Source organism: Thamnophis sirtalis, unplaced genomic scaffold (assembly GCF_051295495.1).
Source record: "Thamnophis sirtalis isolate CommonGarterSnake01/CBP01778 unplaced genomic scaffold, rThaSir2_p1.2 scaffold_6, whole genome shotgun sequence".
NCBI classification, from domain to species: Eukaryota; Metazoa; Chordata; class Lepidosauria; order Squamata; family Natricidae; genus Thamnophis; species Thamnophis sirtalis.
In genome coordinates this window covers 121144478-121156764 of record NW_028261386.1, presented here as the reverse complement: position 1 = coordinate 121156764, position 12287 = coordinate 121144478, and the positions used below count along the sequence as shown (strand labels likewise).

The 12287-nt window shown below is 39.3% G+C and overlaps 1 protein-coding gene across 6 annotated transcripts in view; it reads left to right on the top strand.

The window, feature by feature from the left end:
• Positions 1 to 12287, top strand: part of MYO6 (myosin VI) — a 120009-nt gene that overhangs the window by 68379 nt on the left and 39343 nt on the right. For all 6 annotated transcript variants that reach the window (XM_087718847.1, XM_087718846.1, XM_087718845.1 and 3 more), the window contains exons 13-15: positions 6200 to 6357; positions 9002 to 9093; positions 10407 to 10479. In XM_087718847.1, coding sequence (XP_087574973.1) covers positions 6200 to 6357; positions 9002 to 9093; positions 10407 to 10479 — 323 coding nt within the window. The remainder of the gene's footprint in view (positions 1 to 6199; positions 6358 to 9001; positions 9094 to 10406; positions 10480 to 12287) is intronic.

The following is a 12287-nucleotide window of genomic DNA, read 5'->3' as shown; positions in this document are numbered from 1 at the left end:
GAGGATGCTTTACCCACTTACCTTAGAACTGCTGCAGCCACGCTTGCCACGTGCTGACTCCTGTCGCAGTCCTAAGGTGAGCGGGTGCAGGGTGCATGGGGCAACTCCACCCCCACTCTCACCCTAGCTTGATTTTTGCGCATGCGCCTCACCCCACCTCATACAACCAAATGGTGGAACGGAGTTGGTGGGGTCTTAACTAGGGCTTATTTTTGGGATAGGGCCTATTTTCAGGGAAACACGGGCTATGACTGAGAATCAGGAATGAATGTACCTCTCCAATGCTGCATTTCTTTTAGCAGTGACTCCTGTTTGGTCCATATTTCTTGATAAATGTTCCATGTATACCTTTAGCTACCAATCTTTGTTAATAAACCTGTAAAAATGAATTTCAAGGCCTAGGAGAAACAACTGTAAGTCACATGAGTAGGCCTTGCTTTCTCTAAATTGCACCTCCCATAATGGGAGCACCATGGTTATACTTTATTATGCATGTCAGTAAACACAAAACAGAAATTTCTGTTGTATTTACCTCATGCTAAGATTCTTTGGTTTGCTCTTTTCAAAACAGCCCACAGTTTAACACCTTTTCAGGTTAGAAACAATGGTACTGAAACCCCAGTTAGACTGAATTGAACCTAGTCTTGCAGTTACACACTGCTAAAAGTTTTCAGGTTCCCATGTTGTATCAAGAACAGTGATTATTTTTCTGTAAATAGTGTACAAACAGTTAATTGAATGGTTGCGTTCACTTTCTACAATTGGCAGTTTTTTTATAGCACAGATATCTACAGTTCAGGGGTGGGTTTCTCGCCCCGTTCCAACCGGTTCGGTTGGAACGGGGCCGGCGGCATCCTCGTGCACGCGCGTGGTGCACGCATGCATACTAGCGTCTGTGCGACTCTCCAGCTGCTCCTGGACGATCGCGCAGGCGCTCTATGCGTCCTGCGCATGCGTGGAAGCGCAGAACTCATCAAAACCAGTAAGGACTGCGGGAGGGCGGGCGCGCCCTTCGCCGTTCCCGGCAGTTACTTACTTCCGGGTTCAGCAACCAACCGGTTCGCAGGGACCGCCGCGAACCAGTTGAAACCCACCCCTGCTACAGTTGCTCCTTTACTGCATATATCAATATAACTTCTGCTTTTTAGCTACTTAAATATTCCTTCTGTTTTAAATTTTATCTACTGTTTAATGTAAAATTAAAGTGAGTCAAATGCTTTATTTAAAAGATTGACCATTGACATGAACTTTGAGGATTATACTGCTGAGCTTTTAAATGCCCCAGGAGGCGTATAGAAAAGAACCTTCTCTCTATTTTTAAGTTAAGATTCTGTCAATGCCTATTACCATGAGATAAATCAAGAGATTATGCATTAAAGCTATTTGTACTCTAATGAAATGCAGTTGTAGCCATTTTCTAGTAATGAGAGCTTTCACTTCCTTGACCTCTTATTTCCAGTAATAAGGAGGGAGCTCTGGGTCCATCATATCATGTTACTATTTCATAATAAGTAAGTTCTCTTTAAATACAGCTCATCAAGTTAGAGAAGACAGGCTGCCTTTGGCTCTTAATGCTGGCAGTCGCCTCACAAGCCTTCTACACTTCCTCTCCGCGCTGACCCAGAGAACCGCACACCCAGGGTTCCTCGGACTGTGCCAGCGCATCAGTTCAAATAGGATTGTGCTTTTCAGTAAGCAGGGCTTAAGGTGACTGAAGCAGTTCAGACTGCCATCCTGAAAGGATCGAAGGGCAGAGAAAACAAGTTGCTGGATTCTTTTACTTTTGGTTCAGGGCAGTGCTTCCCAAATCTGGGTATGTGACCCAAAATTTGGTAAAGCAGCTTTTCTTTGGTTAATGATGTGTGAACTCATCATCCAATTACAACAGGGGTATTTAAGTTGAGTTGTTTTTTACCTACATTGGGTATAAAGGACTTTCTGATAAGTGGTTTTGAGGAACAAAAGGCAAAGCTAGGGAAGCATAAAAAGGGCACAAAAATAAGGCTGAACCAAATGTGTTCTCACCTAAGTATATTGTTTCCTCATGGTTAAAGTTTCAGGATATTGACTCCTCTCAACTGTTGCAGAGAGGAAAAAAATTAAGCATAACACAGACGAGCTTCTCTGGTTCCTGGGATTTAGGAAGCAGCAATGCCTTTTGTGAACCTTTTGTAATGCTAATTGCCTGCCCTTTGACTGTTATGTTTTCTCTTAGAGATCCAGCTCCGCCGTAGTAGATAGTGACTTTAGCACAGGGGCGTCACGTGACATATCAGGACTTCCCCCCCTTCGCTGAACTGGGTGTGGGTGTGGCCAGCATGTGACTCATCCAGCCCATAGGCTGGGAGTTTGTCAGCCCTGCTTTAGCACATGGCCCCAGTGAGGTTAAATCCGAAAGTAGCAACATTATCTGAATAGGCACCGATTTAACCTAATTTGACCTCATTGTCATGGTCAAATGGTGAAACCTTAATTGCTATACATAGGTCATCGTTATACATGACTTAGAGCCACAATTGGGAACAAAACTTCCATCACAAAACGAGGTGGTGGTTGATTGAGTCATATCCAATTGTAAAACTTTTTTTTCGTTGTTGCTGGGGTTGATAAGCGAATCACCGTATCTGTTAAGTGAGTCACAAGGTTGTTAAGCGAAGCTGGCTTCTCCCATTGACTTTGCTTGTTGGCAGTTGATTTTTTTAAAAAAATAAGTGGCGCTGCAAATGAAATAAGTAAATAAATGACCCTGAAAATAAGTGGCAATTTTAAATGAATGGCTTGAATTTGTGATAGTTGCAGTAGTTACTGGCATAGTGTAATCACCATTTGCGACTTTCTCAGTCAACTGCCAAGCAGCTGGATTTTGATCATGTGATCGTAGGGACACTGGAATGATCATAGTGTGAGGACCGGTTGTAAGTCACTTTTTTCAGTGCCATTGTAACGTCAAAAGGTCACTAAATTAAGATATCTTAAAGACCACTCAAATGAGAGATATAAACGAGACTGGAAAAAATGGATTGACTATACACAAAACAAATATGAGACTAAGAAATTCCAGATAGCCTATGCTTAAGATTAGGAATAAGTTAAACTGCTTAAAGTTTGGGTAACAGCAAGAAGCTGAGTTCAACGTAGAGATCTTATTGACTTTCTTTCCCTTTTTTAATCTCCTTTGTTTTAATATATTTTAGACTGTGTTTGTTAAAAAGCTACACCGTGTACGGGCTCTGGGAAGTAGGGGGGGGAAGGGGGGTGGGGTCTTAGGGGGGAGGGGGGAGGGGGGAAATATAGTGTGTGCTAGATTTTAAAGTAATATGATTGCACTTGTATACTGTTGCTCTTTAATTCTAGTGTAAAAATAGGACAAGCTGAATATATTGATAGATAGTAGGAATACACCGAAGGGAGGAGTAGAGGGATAGAAGAAAGAGGGGGAGAGAGGGTGGGAGAGAGGATGGGAGGGAGGGTGAGAAGGAAGGGAGGGAGTGTACTGGGAGAGAGGAGTGATAGAGGGGGAGGGGAAGTAGGGTAGAGGGGAATGTTGGAGGGAAGAACGAAAGTTGGAGGGGGGCGAAAGAAAGGGTGTATGGTGGGTCGAAGTGGTATATTGGGTTTGTATTTTGGGGGGTATTGTTGACAAGAGGAATGGCTGTGTTTATTGTTCAATGTTATATGCCCCGGTTATGCACAGTATATATGTGACTGTACGAAATGAAATGAAAATAAAACATATTTACATGAGAAAAGGTCACTAAATTGAAAACAGTGATATAAAAATATAAATGGTTGGTAAATCTTTTTCATATCGGGATATGTGATTATATAAAGGTATACTGTTATTAAACAGACAATCAAGAATGTAAGGGAATTAGTTTTATTGGAAAAAAATATTAATTGTAACTGAATATACGTTGTACTATAAAGTGAGGTATCTAGTTATATTAGATGAAAAATCTGTGATTGTAAATGTATTTGAGAATATGGATGCAAAAAACGCTTGTAACCAAACGACATGCTGTATGTAATGGATGAGAATTTTTTAAATGTTTTTTTTAATGTTTTTAAAATAAAAACAAATTGTAAAAAAAAAAGGTCACTAAACACAAGGTCGAAAGTGGACGACTATTGAAATGTACTCATCAAAAACAATATAAGTTTAAAAACAAATAGTGTGGGTTCAGCAGCCTGTTAGAACTGAAAATACAAGTGATCTGATCTCTGGCAGTAATCTTTTATGGGTCTCCTGGAAGCATTCTGGAGATCCTTCAAGGTACTTTTGAAAATATTATCTAGGAAAAATTTAGCTCAGTCCTCAAAGTAACTCTTTTGGGACAGCATATCTTTCCAGCTTTTTCTTCCTACTCTTTCAAGTTGCTCTTCTGGATTCAGTGTTTCACCACAAACTTTTCTACTTCTTTTTCATGTCGTTCCAGTATTGCTGGTTCCATTTTTTCTCTCTGTGCAACTTTTTCCTCATCTGTCAGATGTGAACTGAAATCCTTGTGGGATTATGCATCACAAAATTTCTGTCTCGTCAATGATGTCTTAATGTCACATACTATTGCATCCATATGGTTTATTTCAAAGACGTTTTCTTTAAAAAGCCACGTTTCATCTTATATAATTGGTTTCAAAGGAATTGATTTTTTTAAAAAAAAAGTGGCATTGAAAAATAAATAAAATAAATGTCCTTGAAAATAAATGGCACTTTTAAATAAATGGTACTGAAATACTGTATCAACATTGCAGAAAAATCAGAAAAAATCAGCATTGCAGAAGGAAATCAGTATCATTATTACTCAAAAACAATGCTAATGCTAGGAAATATAACAGTGACTAACACATTATTTTCTGCTATTTTTAGGTTTTAATAAAAAAGAATGAATTTATTTGATTTAGTTTTTCCACATTTCCAGGGAAGCTAGAAATAAAATGACCAACTTTAAAAAAAGAGAAAGAAAAAAGTTATGTTTCTCCCCTCTGAGTGGCCTTGATAAGTTGTATATACAGTCTTTTTTCTCTCTCCCACATCTATCTATCTATCTATCTATCTATCTATCTATCTATCTATCTATCTATCTATCTATCTATCTATCTATCTATCATCTATCTATCTATCTATCTATCTATCTATCTATCTATCTATCTATCTATCTATCTATCTATCTACCTACCTACCTACCTACCTACCTACCTACCTACCTACCTACCTACCCACCCACCCACCCACCCACCCACCCACCCACCCACCCATCCATCCATCCATCCATCCATTCATCCATCTACACACATCCACACAATACAGATAGTCTGGATATGAGAAAGTTCTATTTACATAAACATGTAGCCCAGTTCTTACAATGATAGTCATACTTTTCCATAGTTCTTCTGCAACTACTGAACAGAATAACAGAGTTGGAAGGGACCTTGGAGGTCTTCTAGTCCAACTCCCTGCTCAGGCAGGAAATTCTATTTGATTTCAGACAAATGGTTGTCCAATTTCTTCTTAGAAACCTCCAGTGTTGGGAGTATCCACAAGTCATTCAGGATGCTGTGAACATGCATGGCCAGTGTGGCATTGGTACTTTACATAAGCCCAGCCTGGTTATAAAACCAGCAGACCTCTATGTTTTATGGACTTCTCCTATGTTCAACTCTCTGAATCCAGCTGGACCAATTTTGATACTCCCTGGCCTGAACTGATTCAAATATCCAGAATAAACCAAACTGATTTTCCAAATCGATTGGGATACTCAATTCAATCTGATTTGCACACATTTAATAAGTTACCTTTTGCATCTAGCATACTTCCAGTTGTATGATTGTGGTTATAAACAATTAGGTATCATTTAGTCTGTTTTCTTACTATATAACTTCATTAGGAACTTGGTTGATTAATAGTATGGCAATTTTGCTGCTCTCTGACATATTGCTAAGGCTAAAAAGACAAGACCTCCCATTAGCTTCTCATGCAATTCTTCCCTTGTAGTTTCATTGTTTTTCTTCTGGTGTTTAGGAGGAAGTTTGTCATCTGCCAAAAACCTATATTTCAGGAATCCCATATGGTTATATTTAATGCTGTTTCTATTAAATATTTAGTTTATTTAAATTTTGTCCATATTATTGTAATCTCCCTTGTTGTCCTCACAAATATGGAACAAATTGATAGTAATTATAATACTTTTTTCTCCTCCAGGGTTCCATTAAAAGTAGAACAAGCAAATAATGCACGTGATGCTTTGGCAAAAACTGTCTATAGTCACCTCTTTGACCATGTGGTCAACAGGGTAAATCAATGTTTCCCATTTGAGACGTCGTCTTTTTTCATTGGGGTTTTGGATATTGCAGGTTTTGGTAAGTGTTTTACCTTTTAACTATTCAGACTGTGTGCTTTTTCATGTTTATCATTTCTTACCACAAGAAATCTCGGATGTAGAATGACAAAATTTGAGAGCCGATTGTATGTAGCAATTAAAATATTAGTGCAGGATTAGAAATCAGAAGACCGTGAGTTCTAGTCCTCCCTTCGACATCTGGTGACTTTGAATTGAATTGAATAGGTTTATTTATAGGCCGCCCTTTTCCCTGAGGGGACTCAGGGCGGCTAACAACTCATAGGAAGGGGGATACAAACAATAACATATAACATTACATATAATTAAAAAGTAAACAACATTCATCCAACATTCGGGTGGGGGCAGATCAATCTCTACCCCCAGGCCTGGCAGGATAGCCAGTTCTTGAGGGCTGCGCGGAAGGTCTGAAGGGTGGTGAGGGTACGGATCCCCACGGGGAGCTCGTTCCAGAGGGTCGGAGCTACCGCTGAAAAGGCTCTCCTCCGCGTAGTGGCCAGTCGGCACTGGCTGGCAGATGGCACTCGGAGGAGGCCTAATCTATGAGATCTAAGCGGTCTCGACTTTGGACCTGTAATTCTCGCTTAGCCCTGCCATCCACATAGGGTTGTCGTTGTGGCGGCAATAGGACAAAGGAACATTATGTACAGTATCTTGAGATCTACAAATAATGGTGGGGTACTAATCTAATAATAATAAAAATAATAATGATCTGTCCAAGATGATTTGACTTAAAATGTGAGTCTGACGTGCACTTTGTAGCCAGGCAAACTCATCAGTTGGCAGATGCCTCGATATTTTAGAGATATTTTCTTAAGTCCACTTTATTTTTTTTTTAAAAATCTGTTCTAAAAAGAGTGCACTTGAGAACAACATTGTGTGCAAAATAGGCAGCCCAGTTCTCTCCGTGTCTGCAGCCAACAGCCTCTTGCTAATTATACATTGCTGGCAAATTAGCGGGCTTCCTTCTGCTATTGGTTGGCTACTATGAAATCAGACTGTTAGACTAGATGGGCAAGGAGTCTGTTCCAGCAGGGCCGTGCTTATGTACCTATACTTATTTTTGTTTTGTTGTGTGTTGTTTATTGTCTAAGCATTTTGAGCCTTGTAGAATTTCAAGGCCAATAGCTCTAATAAGGAATCCATTCATTCATGCTTCTCATAAAGGCTTCCCCCCCCCCAGCAAATATATGAAAATGGGGGAAAGTACTCTTTTCATTTAATTCAATGAATTCTAGCTGCACATATTTTCATGTTTGCTAGAAAGATTTTGTTCTTGATTAGCTTTCCTCATTTCCTAGTATCTTCAAATCTCTTAGTTCTGCAATTTGAGAGACCGCCTTCTGCCAATTACCTCCCTGCGTCCCATCAGATCGCATAGAGTTGGCCTCCTCCGTATTCCATCCGCCAGTCAGTGCCGACTGGCGACTACTCGGAGGAGAGCCTTCTCTGTTGCGGCTCCGACACTATGGAACAATCTCCCCGTGGAGATTCGTACCCTCACCACCGTCCAGGCCTTCCGCACAGCCCTCAAGAACTGGCTAGCCCGTCAGGCCTGGGGATAAGTTTACTTTTGCCCCTCCCGAATGTTGAGTGAATGTTGAGTTTTACTATTTAATTTACTTTTGTGCACATTTCTTTTTGTATTGTCTGACACTCCCTTCCCTTTTGACTGTAAGCCGCCCTGAGTCCCCTCAGGGAAAAGGGCGGCCTATAAATGTCGAATAAATTAAAAAAATAAATAAATAAATAAATTCCCAGCATTGCCAGCTGACAGGATGCAATTCACAGGATACTATGTAATAGTAGCAGCTACTACTGTGTAGAGCAGATGCCAGCTGATTTCAGACTTGCAAGAGCTATATTTTTTAAAATAAAATAAAAGTTGGAATGTACCAGATTGCTAAACATTAGGTAATTTTTCCAGACACTCGGGTTACCCAAAGCTCTCTTTGCTTCCAAATAATCATTGTGATATAATAGAATCAGATTCAGAATAGAGCTGGAAGGGACCCTGGAGGTCTTCTAGTCCAGCTCCCTGCTCAAGCAGAAGATCCTATACTATTTCAGACAAGCGACTGTCCAGTCTCTTCTGAAAAACCTCCTGTGATGAAGCACCCAGAACATCTGAAGGCAAGCTGTCCCACTGGCTAATTGCCCTCACTGTTAGGAAGTTTCTCCTCAATTCCAGGTTGCTTCTCTCCTTGATTAGTTTCCATCCATTGTTTCTTGTCCTGCCCTCTGATGCTTTGGAAAATAAATTGACACCCCCCCCCCCCTCTTCTTTGTGGCGGCCTCTCAAATACTGGAATACTGCTATCTACCTCCATAGAGAGTTCATATTATTTAAACTACTGGGTGTCAGAAATCCTTCTTGACCTGCAGCAAATTGAGAGATCTACCAGTGCCTCTAGATCAGACTCCTGGCCCTCAGGCTGGATGCGTCACATGCTGGCCACGCCCACACCTGGTTTAGAGAAGGGGTAAAAAGTCCCAATACGCGCCATGACAATATGAGTTTAGACATCTCTGCGCTAGATTTACCTTCTGCCCCCCTTGGTGTAGAAGACCTGATGGTGGAATGCTGTGCTCCAATGGACCAATGATATGATTCCTCTAAACCTGTTCACCATTTTGTTTTGCAGAATACTTTGAACACAACAGCTTTGAACAGTTTTGCATTAATTACTGTAATGAGAAGCTACAGCAGTTCTTTAATGAAAGGATCCTTAAAGAGGTAATGTAGAACATGCCAAGATATCGGGAGGTTCAGGAAAGAAACCAGATATGCTGTCCTAATTATGTGTTGATTTTTCTCTTAAATCTTGGTCAGCTTCACATATTACCTACAGCAATGTCAGGAGATATTTCATTGAATCTCACAAAACTCACTCATCTCCGGAATAATCCTCCATAGCATGCTGCTCTATCCAGGACTTGACACTAAAACATATGTGGTATCTTGTGACATTCACAGCTTAGCTTGACTTTTCAGCTAGGCAGAACACTCATAGGTCTAGTTTGGCCAGAGTAGAATCTTTGTTGTGGACAAAGAAATACGCCGCAATTGACTTCTCCTTGGTAATGAGAAGATGAAAGTGACTTTTATAGTCTTGGGATTAAAACTCCTGGCTTCTTCCTTCCCTAATTTATGGGTGCTTGGCAGAGCATAATATCCTGGGTGGCTTTGAAGACAAGTGGCTGTCATGTTTTTACATAATGGCCATCTTCAGCCTTGAAATCATTGATTCTGGTTTCAGTCTTTTACAGCACAGTTCTTGCAGCATTCTTTTTCTTCTTACTTGGTGGCTTGGAAACTCTTGTGTGAACACTTATTGAGGATTTATGTCTAAATCGATGTCATTATTATCCAGTGACATTTAGAGCACATGTGGCATGCTTGCAAAGTCCTTGGAAACTTGAAAGTGACAATATTCTAGTGCACGCTACAAGGAATGCTATGTTGTTATGCCATTAACACTGAAAAAGATCAACTTTATTCATACCTCTGAAGGCAGAGTGTTCATGATTCCTAATGTCCAGAATAAACATAAACAGGAATATTCGTGGCTTCAGAAAAATATGAAGCTTTTTTCTTTATTGGTTTTCAAAAACAATATTAAAAAAACAAGCATATGAGAAAAAAAATTAATGAAAAAAGATACGAAAAAGGAAAAAAAAACCAAGAAAGAGGTACCAAAAGAAAAAGTAAGAAAAACGGGAAAAGAATGATTTCAGAACATTTCTTTCTTTGGTACAGATATGGATTAAAAAAAAAATAAGCTTAAGTTTTTCAAAACAACTTCCAGCTATTTCAATTTTGGAGTTTTATATTCCCAAAGTCAAATGGCTTACCACACTAAAATACTTCATTACAGCATCAGAATGACAAGTTCTTTTTGAGTGGGATCAGCTTCATTGGAAATAAGTCACATTGAGTCAGAAGAATAGCAGTGCCATTAATGAAATCTGACATCTCAGGCATGGGTGCTTAACCCCATTGTAGGTGGTATGATCAGACAAGCTATTATAATTCTGTTTTTCTTACAGGAACAAGAACTTTATCAAAAAGAAGATTTAGGTGTTAATGAAGTACATTATGTGGATAACCAGGACTGTATAGGTATGTAAGTTTAGTATTGGAATAAGGTTTATATGCAAAAGCTCTATTTACGATGGCTTCTGTTAAATCTATACAGAACTATATCTAGTTTGGGGTTTTTTTTCTTATTCTTTAAAGCAAAATTAGTAACAATGACTTGGGGAAATGTTACCTCCCCCAAGGTTAAATTACTTAGAAATAAAATACTGTAATTGATACCTTTTGGATTTAACAAAAAGTCTATATTTTGTGGCTGGAAAGGTTGGGGAAGAGAAAGTGTAGAAAAGTATTTTTTAAGTTGGATGGAAACATTTGAATGTTCAACTTGAGTCTTCCCACTAAAATGCCTTGGGTTCCACCAAACCAAAATTTGAAGCTGGTTAATTAGCCTGGACCATTCATCTCGGTAATAGAGAGTTCATTTTACAGTGTATTAAACACTGGTTATTGGGACAAACCATATTTCCACAGCCTTAAAAGTCATGTTTACATGAAGAGAAGTGAACTGGAAGGCTCACTTGCTTTGTTAACTTGATGCTCTTTCAGGTAGAAAGCAGAAAAAAGGGTTACTTTTTTATGACTTTCTACCTGTAGCCCCAGCTGTATTTTCCATGGTTCTTCCCCCAGACCTTCCAAAACATACATTTTGTGGTAAAGAAGGTGTCAAGTTCAAGAATGGTGTTGTTTAGTGGGATCTGAGAAGTTTGCCTTCTTCCTTTCTGTGCCTGCTCTGTGGAACAAAATATCTGTTTGAACTTTGGATGTCCCTGTCCCTGTTATCTTTCTCTAATGCATTATTTTTCATATCATTTAATAATTAAATACATTTATTTGGTCATACATTATATAGAATATAGTATAATAGAGTTGAAGGGACCTTGGAGGTCTTCTAATCCAACCCCCTGCTCAGGCAGGAAACCCTATACATTTCAGACAAATGGTTGTCCACTCGCTTCTTAAAAACTTCCAGTGTTGGAGCGTTCACAGAGCTTTCATTCTGGAAGCAAGCTTGTTCCACTGATTAATTGTTGGCCAGCCATCCTGCAGATCATATGTCCCTGGGCAGCTAACAATACATAAAAAAATCCTAGGAAAAGTAAAGTCAACAAAACATTTTAAAAAGTGCTGCTACTAAACTAGGAAAACGTACAACAACATTTCATAAGTAATCTATCTCCCAACTTTGCTCCATATTCTGGAGCACATTCAGGTCTTCGGTGAGTTATGAAAAGCTGGCAGAGTCAGCCAATTTCATATTATCTTGGGGTATACCTGAGGACAGGCAGAAAAACCCACTTCCTAGATCCCATTCTTTACCCGAGGAGACCTGGAGCATCTCTCTCCTTTTGAACTTGGTGGGACAGGTATCAACCAAAGTGAAGCAGATTTACAGACAATCTGTAAGACTGCTGGCCCTGTTCCAGAAAGAACTTTATAGGTTGCCACCAACATCTTGAATGTCTTCTGGAAGTACACTCGGACTCATGGAATTAATATTTGGCTTTTTCCTGGACCAAGGAGTTTAGTGAGTCCATTGTTCTGGATATTGTGGATGTGAATATATGTATTGCCCCAGGCACAATGTTTGGGGGGGGGGGTTAATGATATTTTATTATTAATTTAAATTGTTGTTCATTCTACAATAATAAGTAATAAGAACCTTCTTGCTATCAACATGGATATATTTCTTGATTACTATTGTTCTAGTATATTTGTAAAATGTTTATACAAAGCATTTCTGTATTTGATTTTACCATATTTTTTGTTCTTTTAATGCATATTTGTAAGCATCTACTGTCTGAATAACAGTAGAAACATGAGTATGAAAT